We start from the raw sequence: 19,840 nt of genomic DNA on the forward strand, positions 1-19,840 counted from the left end.
AGAGGCTTTCCAGGCTAGCTTTGATCTGTGATCCTCAGATTTCAGTATCCTAGTAGAATTATAGGCATGAACCACCAGCACACAGCTCCAATGTCTTTTAATTAAAGCATTTCTAGAAATTGATCACGTTTAGGTCGCCACAATGGCACCCATTTGTGACCTTCCGATCTTCCTTCCTTCCTTCCTTCCTTCCTTCCTTCCTTCCTTCCTTCCTTCCTTCCTTCCTTCCTTCCTTCCTTCCTTCCTTCCTATCAGAATACAAACTTAGCAGTCAGTTTCAGTGGAAGTTTTCTCCTGCTTTATGTTTCTTTCTTCCATGGTAACTGAAGACACAACTACTAAGTTACTCACACTGCTGGCATGTCCAGATCTATCTAGTTTCCCCTGAATGCACTTGACAGCCCTGGGATGGCCATGGAAACTTCTTGACCTTGGCGATGGGAATCCCAAAGTTTGTGGTGGCTTCACGGACAGTAAGTTCTCCTTTCCAGTTCTGTCTGTAGCAGGGAGGGCTACCGGAGAGATCTGAGGGACTCTTTGAGAAAAGCAATTGTCATCTTCCGTGTCTGTGGATTGCTCTCTTTGCTCAGCTTGAACTGCAGCCTCAGACACCCTACAAGGGATATCGGTGCTACGGGAACGTGTGATCTTCTGAACTTCATATTTCCATTCTGTTGTCCATTGCTGGACGGACGAGGGACAGGCTTGATCCATGATTGAACTGTACTCAGCACCCCAGTTGTGAAACCCACCAACCAGTCTTCTTCCCTCGGAATACACAAAGCTTCTGGATTTCATTGTTTTGTAAGCGTTGAGTGTGTCATCTGGGTAATAGCGTGCGATTTTGCTTTCTTCCGATGGATAGGAAATAGTGCCTTCTATCTTGGTCGTTTCCACTGTGAGCTGAGTATTCGGAAAATCTGATTTCTGTCCAGACATCACATCTGTTGCATTTAAACCAGAGGACATCATTTCCTCTACTTTAGCGTCGGCCTGCCCTTCATCATCTAGGGTTGAAATGCCGATGTCTGGTCCTAATTTGGGCTCTGAAGTGACTGTGGTGCCATCTACTTTACGTTGACTGTGAACTGGGGTTGCTGGGGGACTGGGGCCTGATGCAAAGTGCAGGCTAGTCTGCCTTTCTGGAGCTAGATGGACTTTAGGGTCCTTGTCCTCCTTCACCCGGAAGGAACAAGTTTTCTTCCGGAGGCCTGTTCCTGGAGGCACGGAGACAGAGGTGTCTTCAAACAGCAGTTCTTCCCCATTGAAATGGTAGCGGTATAGGCTGTAGCCATCGGAGCTATTGATGCTACTTTGGCGGAGAAGGTAAGTGGCCTCACATTCGGAGGAAGCTCGGGACCTTGACTGGATCAGATCAGACCTGTCAATGCCCGCAAGATTTTCCAGAGCATTCACCATCCTGCTGGAGAGTTCTTCAAGTTGAGAAAGTCGAAGGTCGACAGTCTGTAGGGTCGTTTTCATAAAATTTTCTCTTTCATTGATTTCTTCCAATCTCATTGACATATTTTCAACTCTAATGAATTAAAAAGAATAAGGGAGAGGCATAGATTTCGTGAACTGAATATTAAAAATGAAAAGATAATGGTATAATCTCTCAGGATTTTGAGAATTTTGGAATTTGTTGGGCCTGTTTTTGTAGGTGTTTATCACCTCCTCTCTCTCTTTCCTTCCCTCCCTCCTGCCCTCCCCCCCCCTCTGTGAGTCCTGGGGCTTGAACTCAGGGACTGGGCATTGTCCCTAAGCTCAGTAATAGCTCTCTACCACTTAAACAACAGTTCCACTTTTGTCTTTTTTGGTAATTTATTGGAGATAAGAGTCTCATGGATTTTCCTGACCAGGCTGGCTTTGAACTGCAACCCGTGGATCTCAGTCTCCTGAGTAGCTAGGATTTATAGGTGTGAGACACCAGTGCCTAGGTGGATTCTGTGTATCTCTTAATATAACTACTGAAATGACACGAAGAGTATCAAGAAATAACACTATATATATGTGCATATATACATATCTCATACATATATACATATGTGTATGTATATATATATATACACTAGTCATTTTGCTAAGAGCCTTCACAAGTCATTTAATTTCCTGCAGAACACCAAAACCATTAAATTGTTCTTTATATGCAATTATGAAAATTGTTAGCAAAGATGAAGAACTTGGTAAATTATAAATGTCTAGTGGTAGATAATTTTTTTTTTTGGGTCCGGTGGTGGGGCCTGAACTCTGGGCCTGGGCGCTGTCCCTCAGCTCTTCAGCTCAAGGCTAGCGCTCTACCACTTGAGCCACAGCGCCACTTCTGGCTTTTTTCTGTTTGCTTATGTGGTGCTGAGGAATCGAACCCAGGGTCTTGAGCATGCAAGGCAAGCGCTCTACCACTGAGCCACCTTCCCAGCCCCACGGTAGATAATTTTTTAAGGCACCAGATAATCAGGCAGGCAACTTACGAAACTCTAAGGTTGCCTGGACTGCAATCCACTGGATCAGACATTGCTTTTTACTTTAGTATGTACCAGGATGAATTCTGTCAACAAGTTCATGAAATTTAACTCTTTTAAGTAAGAGTCAGTGATGTATGCTAAGGATTTCAGATTGCCTTCTAAAAGTTGCAGTGGAAGCTGGGTGCTGGTAGCTCATGCTTTTGTATGCCTGGCCAATCAGGAGGCTGAGATATGAGGATAGAGCTTCAAAGCCAGCTAGAGCAGAAGAGTCTGGGAAACTCTTATCTCCAATTAACCACCAAAAATCTAGAAGTAGAGGTGCACTCAAGTGGCCCCAGTATGCGAGTGCGCACGTGTACACACACACACACACACACCAGTTGAATTTGTCTCAGGATGGGTGTGGGAATCATGGCTCCTAGTTGGGCAGTGTAGGAGTCTGTCCTGGAAGGTTTCTTCCTGTATAAAGATAAACATCGGATGCCTTATGCTTTTGTTTTTTTTTTCTCCCACCTTTCTTAAAGACATAGTCTCTGAAGTCCTTTGACTTGCGTCACAATCCTTCACTAGGTCTTTGCAGTCTTCTCTCCATACCCTTATCAACTCCTCATTTGCCTTGCTGCTTTCCTCTTGCCCATATAGGAGACTCTGCCTTCACATTTGGCAGGGCCCCACCACTCTTTTTGCACCACACTGTCTGCTCAGTGTCCAACTCCATCTCCTGTGCTCTGTATACTCCCTGTCTCTTCTCCAGAAAACTGGTCCTACAGTGTCCCAGAGTTGCTTTAGTTAGTGCCCACACCGACAGCTGCACTGTGATGCAATACAGGGTCCCAGTTTCTATTCTTAACACTTTTCTTGGGGTGGGTGTGGGGCGGGGGAGAACTATTTATGTGCCTCTAAGGAAACCACATCATCAGAACAGGAAGGGCCTGGTTTCCTAGAAGTTTGCCATGAGGGAGGACCAAAACTCGACATGGATACGAACTCTTGGCTTTACTTTTTTTATTGTTGTTTTTTGTTTTCTGTTTTGTTGGTCATGGGGCTGTCACTCTGGGCCTGAGCTCTGTCCCCCAGCTCTTCAGCTCAAGGCGAGTGCTCTACCACTTGAGCTGCAGTGCCACTTCCGGTTTTCTGGTGGTTTATTGGGCTGGCTTTGAACTGCAATCCTCAGATCTCAGCCTCCTGTGTAGCTGGGATTACAGGCATGAGCTACCAGCGCCCAGCTTGGCTTTACTTTTTTTAAGATACTTTTTTTCCCTATAGGTTCTGTAGATTTTCTCTCCTCTCAGGGACTCATAGAAGACATTCCATTTTACTTGTTATCTTTGTGCTGGTCCTGGGGCTTGAATTCTGGTCCTGGGCACTATCTCTGAGCTTTTGTGCTCAAACCTAGCTTGCTACCATTTGAGCCACAGCATCACGTCTGGCTTTTTGATGGTTAATTAGAGATAAGAGTCTTATGGACTTTCCTGCCTGGGCTGACTTCCAACCATCATCCTCAGATCTCAGCCTCCTGAGTAGCTAGGATTACAGGCATGAAACACTATTGCCCATTGAAATTTGAAAGAAAACATTTTTTTTTCATTATCTTTAAGTGGCTGTACAAAGGAGTTGCCATTCAACATCATAGAAAAACTTTTCAATGTGAACTTCTGATTGCCTCTGAGGGAGACTGGCTGTTCTGAATTAAATCAAATGGCTTCTTAATCCCTTCAAATCTATTAACCTTGTGATTCCTTTTGTATTAAAACCACATGGCCTTTCTAACAGTTAAATCTGAGATCCTTTAACAAATGAGAGATAATACAGCTTTGTAAATTTTGGGGACATAAATAAGCTGGTAAAATAAACATCTTTCATCAAAAGTCTTTTTAAATTCTCAACCATTTTCCACCCTATATTACCTCATTAATCATAGCATCCCTGGCTTCTTAGACATTTTAAAAAGCCCTGAAGTAAAGCCCCAGCACAATAAATAATAAATAAGTAAATAAAATTGACTTCCTCTTAAAGACGTGTTTTGAACCTGGGTACACCATGCCTATTGATGGACATTTCAGTTGTTTCCACTTGGGGAGAAGAACAAAAAGAGCTGCCCTGAACTTTCTACATCATTTTTCTCTCTCTCTCTCTTTTTATTTTTTGGTGCCAGTCTTAGACCCTGGGCACTATCCCTGAGCTATTTTTACTCAAGGCTAGCATGCTAACACTTGGGTTACATTCCATTTTCAGCTTTTTGGTGGTTAATTGGAGATAAGAGCCTCATGGACTTTCCTATCTGGCCTGGCTTCAAACCATAATCGTCAGATCTCAGCCTCCTGAGTAGCTAGGATAACAGGTGTGAGCCACTGGTGTCTATACATAGGTTTTGTATGAACACAAATCATTATTTTTGTAGTAGGTTTTGATTACATACATTAAATTGGTCTTTAATTCATAGCAACAAGACTTTTGCTGAATAATACTTTTGAAAAGAGAAGGCCTGGGCTGGGAAGGTGGCTCAGTGGTAGAGCGCTTGCCTTGCATGCCTGAGGCCCTGGGTTCGATTCCTCAGCACCACATAAGCAAAAAGAAAAAAGCCAGAAGTGCTGCTGTGGCTCAAGTGGTAGAGTGCTAGCCTTGAGCTGAAGAGCTGAGGGACAGCGCCCAGGCCCAGAGTTCAGGCCCCATGACCGGACCAAAAAAAAAAAGAAAAGAGAAGGCCATTATCAATCAGTAGGATGCAGAACCATTCCTTCTCCATTCTTTGATACTAAAGGACTCTATAGGGCTGGGAAGGTTGCTCAGTGGTAGAGTGCTTGCCTTGAATGCATAAGGCCCTGGGTTCCATTCTTCAGTACCACATAAACAGAAAAAGCTGGAAGTAGTGCTGTGGTTCAAGTGGTAGAGCGCTAGCCTTGAGCTGAAGAGCTGAGTGACAGCACTCAGGCCCAAGTTTAAGCCCCATGACAAAGAAAGAAAAGAAAGAAAGAAAAGAAAGAAAGGAAGGAAGGAAGGAAGGAAGGAAGGAAGGAAGGAAAGAGGACTATATAAACTAACAAAATTACAAACTGGGCCCACATGAACCATTCTCTTGGTTTGTGAATAGAATCTTAAACACCACTTGATTTATCACATCATATGCCACGTCTTTTAACTGCTTCAAGTGTATTCCTACTGAAGCCACTAAAGAGCTCAGAATTAATTTTTTAATTAGTTCATTCATGCATGATTAATCATTGCAGTGTTCCCCATTCCCTTCAGATTTTTCTCCTTTTTAGAGCTTAATATAAAGTGTCTGTTGGGCTCTTTGTTAAAAGGGTTTCCGACTGTTTTAAAACCTGGTGTGTGTATGTGTATGAATGAATATGTGTACACTTATTTTTTTAATTAAAAAAAGTGCAAGTTGGACACTGAAGATTCATGCCTATAATCCCAGCTACTCAGGGGCTAAGATCTAAGTATTGATGTTCAAAGCCAGCCCATGCAGGAAAATCCATGAGACTCTTATTTCCAATTAACCAGTAAAAAACCGGAAGTGGCTCAAGTTTTAGAGCACCAACCTTGAACAAAAAAACTCAGCACAATAATGGTACCAAATTTACCTACTGATATTATATATTCTGAAATGCTTTTATTTCTTTTGTTTTGATCTTGAGGGGAAAAAATATCAAACAAGGCTGATTCTTATAATATGTTGCCAACTTGGTGGTTTCCTTTGAGATGTGCCTATGTTTGCATTGAGGATAAAATTGTTCCTGCAGCTTCTATTTGTTATATATCTATCACCGTTAATCCTTTTAATCCTTTATAAAACCAAAAATGGTCATGGGTATAGTATGACAGGATTGTAAGACTTATTTGAAATTATATACACAAAAGTACTCCAGAAGTGATAAATGTTATACACATGTCATCTGCCATCTGTGTGAAATAAGCTATCACCACAAATCTTCTCTATGTCTTGGCATATCTATTATTAAGGGTATTTGATTTTTAAGTGGTACCCATAAATCTTAACGTTTAACAAATGCTCATTCTTTATTAATGGACTCAAAAACAATCTTTTCCATTTCATTTAAATAATAATAGATACACTATGGAACTTATGTACAATATGTAGAACTCTTGTAGTAATAACTTCTAAGAGATCACCTGCACATGGCATAACATTTATGGATTGTTATCATCATTATTAAATGTAAACTCCAAATTCTTGTTTTCATGGTAAAACTCCTTAGGTATCTTTCCTAAGGCTAAGACTTAAACACTTGGGGTTCTATACTAAACCAGTTATTAAAATTTACTTTATGTGCATTCATCTTTTTATGAGAAATAATCACCCTGAACCTGCAAGGCATCTCATAAATTACATGGGAACATTTCTTTAATAATAGAGCTAAGTGCTCACATTAAAAAAAAAAGCCTGATGTTTGAAGAAACCCATGTTTCAAGATCTGCTAGTATTCTATACTTGAGTTCTAAGCCTATTCCTACCCTCTAATTTTATTCCAGATCCATGGATAATAAAGTTGTCTAATACACTCTAAAATTTACATCTAGCTATTTAAATGTCCACATATTTCCTTATATTGGGCTGTCTTTTAAATGTCGTAATTATAGGGAAGATACCCAGGGATCAAACCTTGTACTGACATGAAGAGTTGTTTATGTATATATATGTATATATATGTAGATATATGCATAGGTTTATATGGCATATGTTATATATAATTATATATACAAATATAATATATTCATATATTGTGTATATATAATATGTATTATCTACAATGTACTATATTTACTATACAACTGCATCTTTTTGATGCATTCTTAAGATGAGAGAGTGTTATAGGGTTGATTTTATTCAAAAAATGCATGGGAAGGATTTTCCAGAAAACACTACTTTCCCAATAGATGTAATTTTTTTTTCTGTTAGAAGTGAGCCATTTTGCTCCATTATTGAATAGAAAAAACCCAGGCTTGAGTTCCAACCCTCTAACTAGCATTAACTGACTAAATAAATGAGAGATAGATGAGAGAGAGAGAGAGAGAGAAAGAGAGAGAGTGGTAATACAAATGCCTAAAGTTAGGAACAAACAAGGAAATCTTCTTCCCTCTTTCCCGGCTCCGGCCTTGCTCCTCAGCTGGCTGGGATAACCTTTTCTCTGGCATTCACCTGTGAGTCAGCCCCACACGAGGTCAATAAAAGGAAACAGAGTGGCAGGAATGTGCTCCCATCCATCTTAGACATGGTAGCCAAGGGAAACAGGAAGTAGCATGTTTTATTACCCAGTACCCTTTCATTGCTATTACGCATGCACTAAGCCCCAAGAGAAAAATGCTATTTGGTAGTGACCTGATAACCACATTCTTGGAGCTTTGGTCCAAGAATGGTAAAAATCCAAACAATGCTAGAGGAAAGGAGAGGAGGGGGGAGAGGCAGTGCCAGAACAAAACAAAGTCCAATGTCCATTGTAATAAGTAGCTATGATTAAATTCAAGTTAACTAACTAAAAAGTGGAAATTTTAGATTATCTACATGGAGTATCTTATACAGTAATACTTTTTAAAAAAAATGTTTTAAAAGCTTAGCAATTACTGTTAGTCAATTAAGTGTCTCAAAGTTTCATTGAAAATGTACTTTATGGGTGGGAAAAGATGGGGGAGAATTATGGAAGCAATGACATTGATCAAGATCCATTGTACTCATAAATTGATTGGTGGGATTGAAACCACTGTGTACAACTACTTCAAGATAATTTTTTAAATGTACTTTATTAACCCGGGTGCTGGTGGCTCATGCCCATAATCCTAGCTACTCAGGAGACTGAGATCTGAGGATCACAGCCAGCCCAGGCAGAAAATTCCATGACATTCTTTTTTGTTCTTGTTGTTGGTCGTGGGGCTTGAACTCTGGGCTTGGGCGCTATCCCTGTGCTCTTCAGCTCAAGGCTAGCACTCTACAGCTTAAGCCACAGCACCACTTCCGGTTTTCAAGTGGTTAATTGGAGATAAGAGTCTCATGGACTTTTCTGCCTAGCTGGCTTTGAACTGTGATCCTCAGATCTCAGCCTCCTCAGTAGCTAGGATTACAAGTGTGAGCCACCGGTGCCCGGCTCCATGAGATTCTTTTTTTTTGGGGGGGGTCCGGTCGTGGGGCCTGAACTCTGGGCCTGGGCGCTGTCCCTCAGCTCTTCAGCTCAAGGCTAGCACTCTACCACTTGAGCCACAGCGCCATTTCCAACTTTTTTCTTTTTGCTTATGTGGTGCTGAGGAATCGAACCCAGGGCCTTATGCATGCAAGGCAAGTGCTCTACCACTGAGCCACCTTCCCAGCCCCTCCATAAGATTCTTATCTCCAATAAACCACCAGAAAACCAGAAGTAGCCCTGTGGCCCATCTGGTAGAGCACTAGCCTTGAGCTGAAGAGCTGAGGTTCAGTGCCCAACCCCAGAGTTCAAGCCCACAACTGACAAAAAATAATAAATAAATAAATAAAATGTACTTTATTAAGGGCCCAAATGGGGGCAGGTAAACCATGAGTTTGGCTGGTTGAGTTTGTTTGGTTGGATGATGTCTGGGACAAGTAGCATGGAGACAATAGTCTGGATGTGGGATAGGGACTTCAAGTAAATCCTATTAGGCTCTTGTTTGGAGGTTTCTTTTTGAAGCTCTACTGTGTTTATATTTGCCAAAATACTAACACACACACACACACACACAGGTCTATCAGGAAACTTACTCTAAGTACCAGAATCTGCTTCAGACATGCCTCCTTCTGCTCATCTTTCTCCCCATGTTGTTAAAAATCAAGGATTGAGATCTTTAAACAAGCTTAAATTGCTTTAACTAAGTGGAAAGTGTTCTAAAACATCTGTAATGCTAGGTACTCAGAAGGCTGAAATCTGAAGATTGGGCTTTGAAGCCAGCCCCGGTAGAAAAACCTAACCAGCTAACAGCTGAAAGTAGAGGTGTGGCTGAAATAGTAGGTCAGCCTTGAGTGAAAAAGTTAAGGGACAGAGTCTAGACCTTGAGTTCAAGCCCAGTACTGGCATGCATGCATGAACAACACACACACACAAACACACACACACACACACACACACACACACACACTCTGAATTTTTAAAATGTTAAGTAGTGAGGGTTTACTGTCCTATGCTTTGCTAAGTTACTCGTTCCTTGCTTAGTGTAGGGAAGTAGTATCAAGCTCTAAAGCTGTCATTACGTTCCCCCCTGGTCTACCTTCATTCACCCATCCATTGATTACTGCCCTCATGCATTCATTTCACTGGACATAATTAATCTCGTGTGTGTGTGTGTGTGTGTGTGTGTGTGTGTGTGTGTGTATGTTGATCCTGGGCTTGAACTCAGGGCCTAGGCACTGTCCCTGAGCTATTTTGCTCAAGGCTAGCACTCAACCAACTTGAGCCATAGCTCTGCTCCTGGCTTGTTGGTGGCTCATTGGAGATAAGAGTCTCACAGACCTTCCTTCTCCGGGTTGGCTGGGAACCTTGCTCCTCGTATCTCATCCTCCTGAGTAACTAGGATTACAGGTGTGAGCCACTGGCACTCAGTCATTATTAAGCTTCATCATGTGGCTTGTGCTGATTTTGCTGGAAACTGAAGATATGAAGGTCTCTGAAATGCAGATCCTGTCCTCAATGAGGAAATCAGATCCCACCTCCCACTTCCTCTCTAACCATACCCCTGCCATGGGGGCACAGAAACTGGAGCCTTTACCTCTGCCCTGTGAGGCTGGGAAGGGTATTTCTTTTTTTGGGGGGGGTCCAGTTGTGGGGCCTGAACCCTGGGCCTGGGCTCTGTCCCTCAGCTCTTCAGCTCAAGGCTAGCGCTCTACCACTTGAGCCACAGCACCACTTCCGGCTTTTTTCTTTTTGCTTATGTGGTGCTGAGGAATTGAACCCAGGGCCTCAGGTATTCAAGGCAAGTGCTCTACCACTGAGCCACCTTCCCAGCCCCTGGGAAGGGTATTTCTGAGGAGTTGTTAAGCAGCTAAGCAGGATGAGGGGTCAGTCCAGGGAACACCGTGCTTGGCAAAGGCACAGCATGTTCCAGAGCAGGGAGAAAAGATGGCTTCCTCTAGCTCATTGTTCTCTCCATGAATACAGAACTTTCCAGTAAACACGGTACTGTGTGCCTCTACTTGAGGAGAAGCTGAAGGTGGCCAAGAACTGTCTAGGGTTTTGTGTTTTGTTTGTTTTGCCCTAATATTTTCAGTAAATGCTGTCCATCACTTCTAGATGCCAAATACAATCCTGGCCTACAAACTTTTCTGTTGTATTGGGGGGAAAACTCACTAACACACAAAGGGTGAATAGGACTGAAGAGCACAGAGTGGATGTTGAGAAGAACTGTGGCCTCCCCCATTAGACTTGGGATCCAGGAGACTGCAAATCCTTGGGTCTAACAGGCTGGATAAAACCCACCTCTCACTGGTGACCCGGATGCGCTCATCGCTGGATGACTGCTGCTCATCCTCCTTCTCCCGGAAGTGCTCCTGCACGCATTGCTCCTCGAACTCATGCAGTCTCTTCAGCTCCTCATCACTGAGGAACAGCTCTGGGTAAAGGAAGAGATGTGGGTCACGTGATGAGACAGGCAGCTGAGGGAAGAATCCTTGGGAATTTCTCAGCCTTACTGTAACCCAGCTCCATACTGTATTGGGGTGGGGGGGAGAACGAGGGGAGGCAGGCAGTTCCCTGACCTCCAATTAGTAATCATCTCTCACGCCCTCCAAGAAAGACTGCTATCTGTAGCAACCATCTCTATAATGGAGCAACATGGCTCACCTTCTAATAAAAAAAAATCTATTGGGAAAGTAGTATTTTCTGGAAAATCTTTCCCATGTATTTTATGAATGAAGTCAACCCTAGAATAGTCTCTCATCTTGAGATGCAATAAAACATTTTCAAAGGAACAGTAGATATGCATAGAGATGTATATAGAAGAAATTCCTTCATTCCTTCCTTCGTTCCTTTTTTTTTCTACTGGTCCTGGGGCTTGAACTCAGGGCCTGAATATGCACTCAAGGTTGACACTCTACCACTTGAGCCACACTTTACTTCCAGCTTTTTGGTGCTTCATTGGAAAAAAAAAGAGTCTCATAGACTTTTCCTTCCTGGAATGGCTTTAAACTATAGTCCTTAGATCTCAATCTCCTGAGTAGTTAGGATTACAGGCATGAGCCACGAGTGCTTGGCTAGAAGAGATGATTTCTCATCTCCAGCAGGTGGCTTTCAGCAATAGTGCCAAATAAATGAACAAAACTAGAATAAAATCTACAGAAAACAAGAAGCACTGTGAAGAAGCACAGCAGTTGGAAGGGAGTGTGACTTTCACACAGGTCTATGAAGAGTTGGACACATACTCAATCCACGATCCCGTTCCTCCTGGTCGCCTTCTCTTTTCTTCCTGCAGCGGCCGCTGAGACGCATAATGATGATGTAGATGTGGCTCAGAATGATCATCGGTGGGGGTAGGACAGGCCTGTCGTGAAATGTCATGATCAGCTGATATCGTTGGAACTTCCACACCTGATTGGATATTGACTTGACTTCAAAGAAGGTATTGCTTTAAAAAGAAGAAATTTTTTTTTTAAGTTGCTTATTTTACTTTCTTTTTTTTTTTTTTTTGGTCCAATTGTGGGGCCTGAACTCTGGGCCTGGGCGCTGTCCCTCAGCACTTCAGCTCAGGGCTAGCACTCTACTACTTGAGCCACAGCTCCACTTCTGGCTTTTTTTTTTCTGCTTATGTGGTGCTGAGGAATCAAACCCAGAGCCTCATGCATGCTAGGCAAGCGCTCTACCACTGAGCCACCTTCCCAGCCCGCTTACTTTACTTTATATTGTAATTTGCCAGATCAATCAGTTACTCAGGTTGAAATAAAAATACATTGTCACTCAATACTGATTCCTTGATTACCTAATTTTTAAAAATTTTCCAATATGAATTATCTATGCTCAAGGGCATTTTACTAATATAAATATACATTAGGCATATTAAATTGATAGACACTGATGTTTTAAAAAAAACAACCACCAATGAGACCTTTACTAATTCATATGCTTGTATGAATTTATTTGATATATATAAGAGTCCGCGGGTGTCCCTGAGCTGCTTTTACTGGAGTCTAGCATTCTACCACTTTGAGTCACAGATCCACTTCCAGTTTTCTGGTGCTTAATTGGAGATAAGAGTCTCACAGACTTTGCTGCCCAGGATGGCCTTGAACCATGATCCTCAGATCTCAGCCTCTCACATAGCTAGGATTACAAACACAAGTCACTGGTGCCTGGCCAATTTCATATTTCTACGAAGGGAATTCTTGCTCTTGTATTTTTCATATCAGAAGCTAAAAAACGTTCTCAACATTTATTAAGCATCAGGCCAAATGGATAAGTTATGAAATAAGCCTGTTTTTCTAATTTAAGTCTATTTGTTTTGCTTATGCTATGATTCCAAAAGTGATAAGATATTTTCCATAGTATTATAGTAATTGTAACAGCTTATGAAATTAACATTGCTTTTGTGCCTCTGATAATGAAAAAATAAACGCACAACTTGATCAAAACTTCTTTATCCCGGGAGCCTTCGGCTTAATAAAATATTTTCATTAGATTACAAGATACACTAAGTACTAAAATACAAACCAAGATTAAATTTAAATGTACTTAAGTGTTGACTCATGAGTTGCGAATACATTAACACTATTAAATTTGGTCAGAAAAAAAACCAAACGACTGTAAAAAAATCAATCCATTTAAAAGCTTGGTTGGGCACAAGTGGCTCACACTTGTTATCCTAGCTACTTAGGAGGCTGAGATCTGAAGATTGTGGTTCAAAGCCATCCCCAGCAGCAAAGTTCTTAAGACTCCTATCTCCAATTAACCAGCAAAAACCCGGAAGTGTGGCTAGAGCAGTATAGTACCAGCTAAGGGATGGTGTTTAGGCCATCTCTTGATGAGTGAATCTGAAGTCTCAGTACTGGCATAAACATAGATAAATACCATAAGAGTGCTAGTGAGGCTCTCTACAAACATACACCGTGTGAGATTTTGCTGAGATTTCAACAGAAAAAAAAAATCTGTCACATAATTAACAAAAAGGACACATACTTGAAAACAGCAATCAGCAGGTTGACAAGCAGGATGTTTGCCACTAGCAGGTAGCAGGCCATGAGGACCGGAGTAAGCCAAGCACCCGGGATGCAGGGAGGCAGCCGCTTGCCCTCTTCATCATAGAGGTTTTCACCGCAAGGAGCTGAAAGAAAAGCTTGTCTGCCTGTGCTTGTTTTTAAAACAACATGCGATCACTATAAATAATCTGTTAAATGTCTTATGAAAGAACTTATTTTTTCCCCTTTTTTGGTGGGACAGAGGCAGGGTTTAAACTCAGAGCCTTGAGCTTGCTTGGCTTCCATGCCCATAGGTAGTGCTCTACCACTTGAGCCACGCCTCCAGCCTGTTTTTCTGTTGTTGGTTCATTGGAGATAGGAGTCTCCGATTTGTGGGCCCAGCTTGAGTTCAAAGGGAAAGTCTCCACATCTCAGCCTCCCGAGTAGCTGGGGTTACAGGTGTAAACCACTGATGCCTGGCTCCTATTTCTATTTTGATGTGATTTTTTTTTGGTCTCATAAACATTAATTTCCCCAGCAAAAAAAAAATTAATCCATATAAAGAAGAGGGTAAGAAAACACTTTCCTGCACATTCATTCTTGGCCTGTTATATTAGTAAACATTTCTTCATTACCTGATGCTTTTTCACGTAATGATTAAACAGATAAATCTATTTTTTCAGAGTTTTCCATATTGTTATCTATCATATAAAGTTCTGATTATTTAACATTCGCTTCTGCTATCTACTGATTATTTCCTTGATTACACATATGCATTCAGTTTAAAAATTATATTGGGTTGAGATGTGAGCAGTTCCCACTACCTTCAAACATCCATTCCTCTGCTTATTTGAAATGCCACTTCCATCCTAGGAGCCCTATTTCCCAAAAGGGAGAAAAATAGAATAGCACCAACACTGAATTTATATTGTCTGCTTACATTTTACTTACAGTTTTAAAAAGCACTCACCAAACCAGGCACCAGCGGCTCATGCCTGTAATTCAAGCTACTCAGGAGGCTGAGATCTGAGGAATGAGATTCGAAGCCAGTCTGGGCAGTCTAAGAGTTCCATAACCAATCACCCAGCAAAAAGCCAAAAGTAGAGATGTGGCTCAAGTCATATAGTACTAGCTTTAAGCAAATAAAGCTAAGGGACAATGCTCAAGTCCTGAGTTTAAACCTGAGGTCTGGCACACACGCGTGCACACACACACATACACACACACACACACACACACCTTTTGTCACTAGAGGACAGAAGACCTACTTGAAAATAGTATAAGATTATCAGTAACTAGTGAAGTTAAAGACTATTTAATAAACACGTGTTCACAAACTGATTTCTCAATGCCACATGAACTTACGATTGATTTCCATGGCGTACACTGCATGGTGATTCCACAGCAGATTTTGTTTTTTCAGTTGTGATGGAAGGGAAGGAGAGAGAAAACAGAAGAGTTGAGAAGGAAGTCAGACCATGCACTAGCACAAAAACTGCTTTCCTGGAAGAAAATACAAAGATGTGAAGCTTGGGGATTAGAGATTCATGCTTAGATACAGAGCTTTGCTCAGATTTGTATCCATTTTCAAGTCCCTGAAATGTATCTCATTATTTTTTAGGTCCATAAGCAACAGCAAAAGCTTTCATGTTAAAAATACTGTGAAAAAGACACATAACTGGCAGATGGTTGTTTTTAACTTAGGGTTTAACCAAACCAAGCATCTTAAATATTCTAACACAAACAGCAAATCGTCACAAATAGATCCAAAAATTATTACATGCTAGATCAAGAATTGAAACCCTACATTTAATGGTGTTATTGAAAGCAATAGAACTTTTTGAATCCATCTTTATCTTCTCTAATTACTGAAATGAATGAGTAAAAAAAAAAATCAACCACCAGCAATAAAAATATTATAGTTGATAGCTAGAGTCCAGGATTTTTTCAATGCGTGTTTTACCTAATATGCTAATATGCTTTTTTCCTACTGGTAGTTCTGGGATTTGAACTCATACTTGTTAGACAGTCCTTAGTAAAGTTCCCAGCCCCATTTTATTTTGTTGAAAGGGCCTTGTGCTTTTTACCCAGGGCCGGCTTCAAACCCTGATCCTTCTACTTCTGCTTCTTGTGTAGCTGGGATTACAGTTGTGTACCATCACACCTTCCCTGAGACTAATATGCTTTTACATTTATATTTTTTGTGTCAGAACCCCCCACTCTCACTCAGCTATCTTGATCATAGTAGATGCTCTTACCACTTGAACCATGCCTCTAGTCCAGCATTTTGCCAATTCATTGGAGATGGAGTTTTATGGATTTTTCTTCCCAAGTTGGCTTTGAGCAGAGATCCTCTAGGTCTCAAACTTTTCTGAACAGCTAGGATTATAGGCATGAGCCCTTGGTGCCTGGCTCTAATATGCTTTTGAATCCAAATTAGACTTTATATTTTAGTTCATAAACACAATCAATAGTTGACTTTACCACAGCTGTGATATTGTTGTTATAAAAGCTAGATAGAACATCCTGTGTCTACAGACACCTCTGTTTCGTGTGAAAGGAAGATGTTCAAGGCTTTCTATTCACAAAGAGCAAGTGGCAGACCTGCCGGGAGCTGGTGGCTCATGCCTGTAATCCTAGCTACTCAGGAGGCTGAGATCTGAGGATTGCAGTACAAAGCCAGCCCAGGCAGGAAAGTCCATGAGACTCTTATCTCCAATAAAAACCACTAGAAAACTGGAAGTGGCGCTGTGGCTCAAGCTTGAGCTGAAGAGCGCAGGGACAGCGCCCAAGCCCAGAGTTCAAGCCCCACGACCCACCAAAAAAAAAAAAAAAAAAGAAGCAGCAGACCTGCTATCAACTCATGACCGTTGGGAATAAAAGCACATAACATGTAAATGAGAAGGTTGATACTGACATGAAATTAGGGCTGAATGGCCTCTTTCACTGGTGGAGCCTGAAATGTCCTGGTGAAGTAGATGCAAGAGCATTTGAAATTCACATCCCTTTAACATAGGAGATACTGAGATCTATCAGCTCAGCCTACAAACAAGCTGGGGCCTATTGTTTCCAGAAATCCATTCAGGATTGTGGTTTATTTCCTCTGATCACATCTAGATTATTGTCCACAAATTAAAAAAAAAAAGAGCACACCTTGTCTGCATATATTAAATCTTCCCATTGGAAGCTGAGTGTCAGGAGCTCACACCTGTAATCCCAGCTACTCAGGAGACTAAGATCTGAGGATCATGAATAAAAGCCAGCAAGGGTACACAAACCATTAGACTATTACCTTCAACTAACCAGCAAAAAGCCAGAAGTGGAGGGGTGGCTGAAGTAGTAGAACAACAGCCTTTGAGTAAAAAAGCTAAGCAAGAGGGCGAGGTCTTTGATTCAAGCCCCCCAGTATTGGCATATACACACACAAAAGTCATCACATTGGAACCCAGGAACATGAAAAATTATATGGCAGTTAAAATAAATAAATTTTTTTGTCGGTCATAGGGCTGGAACTCTGGGCCTGGGCGCTGTCCCTCAGCTCTTCAGCTCAAAGCTAGTGCTCTACCTCTTGAGCCACAGGGCCACTTCCGGTTTTCTGGCAGTTTATCGGAGTTTCACAGCTTTTCCTGCCTGTGCTGGCCTTGAACCGAGATCCTCAGATCTCAGCCTCCTGAGGAGCTAGGATGACAGGCGTGAGCCACCAGTGCCCAGATAAAAAATATTTGAAAATAACAGTCATGAAAAGGGAAAGGGCAGCTCTATGGAAGTGGGCTTCGATGGCCTGAAGAGGGCTACATGAGTCATGAGTTACTCTGCTGCACCCCACTAGCTTTCCTCCTGGATATGAAGATCCTGGGGTTGAAGGAAAACTAAGATATTGGCATTGGCACTCCATTTGACACGATGTCCCAGAGGTCCAGCTTAAGAGATCTGAGACTTTCAGACTCTTTTTGTACATGTGTGCCATTACTGGGGCTTGAACTCAGGGCCAGGAAGCTATCCCTTAGCTTTTTCACTCAAGACTGGCCGTCTACCACTTGACTCACAGCTCTACTTCTGGCTTTTGGGTGGTTCATTGAAGTCTTTAAGAGTCTTATGGACTTTTCTGCTTGGGCTGGCTTTGAATTGAGATCCTCAGATATCACCCTCCTGAGTAGCTAGGATTACAGGTGTGAGCCACTGGCACCTGGCCTCTTTCAGACTTCTAATGAATGAGTTCAAGAGAGGAAAAAAGAGCAAGACATAAACCTTGTCACAAAATCGATACTTCATAATATGTACTTATTTAATGCTTATGGCAGTGTGAAAAAAAAGTTCTTGCTATATGAATACATGTTATCTCATTCATCTGCCCTAGAAGCAGGGAAGAGAATCTTACTATGAATTCTAGTCTTACGGTCAATCTGGTCTGCAAACACCTCGCCGTAGATCATCCAGTAAGGCATGTAGAAGATGTTGCGGGCCAGTTTCCAAGAAGGCTTCTCCTCAGGGTGCAAAATGGCCTGACGGGCTACACCAAAACTCATCAGCACAACCAGCATGATGACCACGAAGTATAGCATGTCAATCATCTGCGGAGAGAACCCCGTAAAGTCTCTTACATTCTTGATCGCTGAACCAGGTTCACACTGGTTCATTATATGGCTGACTCTAAAAGTTCCATGATTGCATATTTAGGATGAAGAATACCTCTTTCCCTTCTTTCCTTTCCATCCATGGGCCACTAGACTTTGTCTCCTCCATGCAAGTATATGTCTTATTCTAGAACATTGCTGTCTTCATCTGCTCCTAGTCTTTCTTGCTGGCTTCTCTTCTCTGTTCATTGTGATAGTTTGGTTAATTGGAGATCGGAGTCTCACAGACTCTCCTGTCTGGTCTGGCTTTGAACTGTGATCCTCAGATCTTAGCTTCCTGAGTTGCTAGGATTGCAAATATGAGCCACTAGCCCCTAGCTTGGGACACACACACACACACACACACACACACACACACATACATATATGTGTGTGCATGTATGTACATATACTACTCTATATATGTTATATATTATAAATATAATTACATATTATTTGTTTCTTATGATTGGTAGCTGGGAAAACCAGATGACAATAGGCCTTCAATTCTTGTTTTCCTACTGAGGATTATTTAAGATACACAGGTGAACTGTGTAACTCAAAGCAAAGAATATTTTCTGTGAGAAACTAACTACAAAACAAGGACCAAATGAAACCAAAGGAAGCCACACCCGAGACCTGATCCTACTGTCCTAACCACAACTGAAATAGCTCTGGTTACTCATAGGAACCATTACTAACCATCTTCCCAATCATCATCACATAAGGGCCAAGATACTTGTTGACACCAAAAATGTCCAAGACGCGGATATACCAAAGGATGATGTCCACACAGTAGATGACCCGGCCATAGCCCATATATGGCTGGTTCTGTAGGCGAAGAATGGCTCCAACCATGAACATGGAAATGGCCACAAGGTCTGTGATGTTCCAGTATTCCTGAAGCCATACTTTGATTTTCTGACTGAGTTTGCCGGGTTCTGACATGAGGATCTAAAACAAACAAAGAGAACATTCAACAGAGAGGCCCTTCTTAGAAGTCTTGTCTTTCCTTAGCATCTTGGAAAGATAAGACGGGTGGAACATTCCAGGGCTTCTGGTCCCTTTCCAGAGTGAGATGAGTAAACACGAATCTCAGGCAGAGGGAGATATCTAAAAAGGGAAATTCCATGAGATCCTCTGCATTCTTAGATTCAGGGTTTTATAAGCTCTCAGGAAATGCCTTCTAAATGGTCTCCTTCTGGCTGTAATAAAAGCAGTTGTTATTTGATTTTTTTTATCTGGACACACATGTTTGTTGCTTCCAATTCTAGACTTGCATAGAACTTATATATAAGTCAGATTCTAGATGTAGATAGCAGGAATGAATTGGGTGGGGATGATAGACGGAGACAAGGAAATGTTGCTTTGCCAGAGTTCCTTTGCAGCTTTGACATGAAAACTCATGGGAACATTGAACCAGATGTGCCCCAGATAGTTTCCTTTCACCACTGGTTAAACGGTGACTTTCACAGGGAGAAATGGAAAATGTACAGCCGCATAGAATGATTGGCTGTGGTACCCGTTTAGTTCTGGAAATTGTGGGTAGATTTCAGGACCCCAGGATTGGAGAAGCCAACACGGAAGGGCTTACTATTTTAGTATAGTTTAGTTCAGTTTTTGGTTGGTTGATCATGGGG

General features: G+C 41.8%; 1 protein-coding gene across 1 annotated transcript in view; it reads right to left on the bottom strand.

The window, feature by feature from the left end:
* Window positions 1-264: 264 nt before the first annotated feature.
* Window positions 265-19,840, bottom strand: part of Trpm1 (transient receptor potential cation channel, subfamily M, member 1) — a 99,534-nt gene continuing 79,958 nt past the window's right edge. Inside the window, exons 22-28 of the mRNA XM_013011958.1 lie at window positions 18,903-19,154; window positions 17,984-18,158; window positions 14,953-14,973; window positions 13,589-13,733; window positions 11,842-12,044; window positions 10,901-11,033; window positions 265-1,534 (exon numbers count right to left, since the gene is read on the bottom strand). Coding sequence (XP_012867412.1) covers window positions 265-1,534; window positions 10,901-11,033; window positions 11,842-12,044; window positions 13,589-13,733; window positions 14,953-14,973; window positions 17,984-18,158; window positions 18,903-19,154 — 2,199 coding nt within the window. The remainder of the gene's footprint in view (window positions 1,535-10,900; window positions 11,034-11,841; window positions 12,045-13,588; window positions 13,734-14,952; window positions 14,974-17,983; window positions 18,159-18,902; window positions 19,155-19,840) is intronic.

The sequence above is a fragment of the Dipodomys ordii genome, unplaced genomic scaffold (genome assembly GCF_000151885.1).
Source record: "Dipodomys ordii isolate 6190 unplaced genomic scaffold, Dord_2.0 Scaffold15, whole genome shotgun sequence".
Classification (NCBI taxonomy): domain Eukaryota; kingdom Metazoa; phylum Chordata; class Mammalia; order Rodentia; family Heteromyidae; genus Dipodomys; species Dipodomys ordii.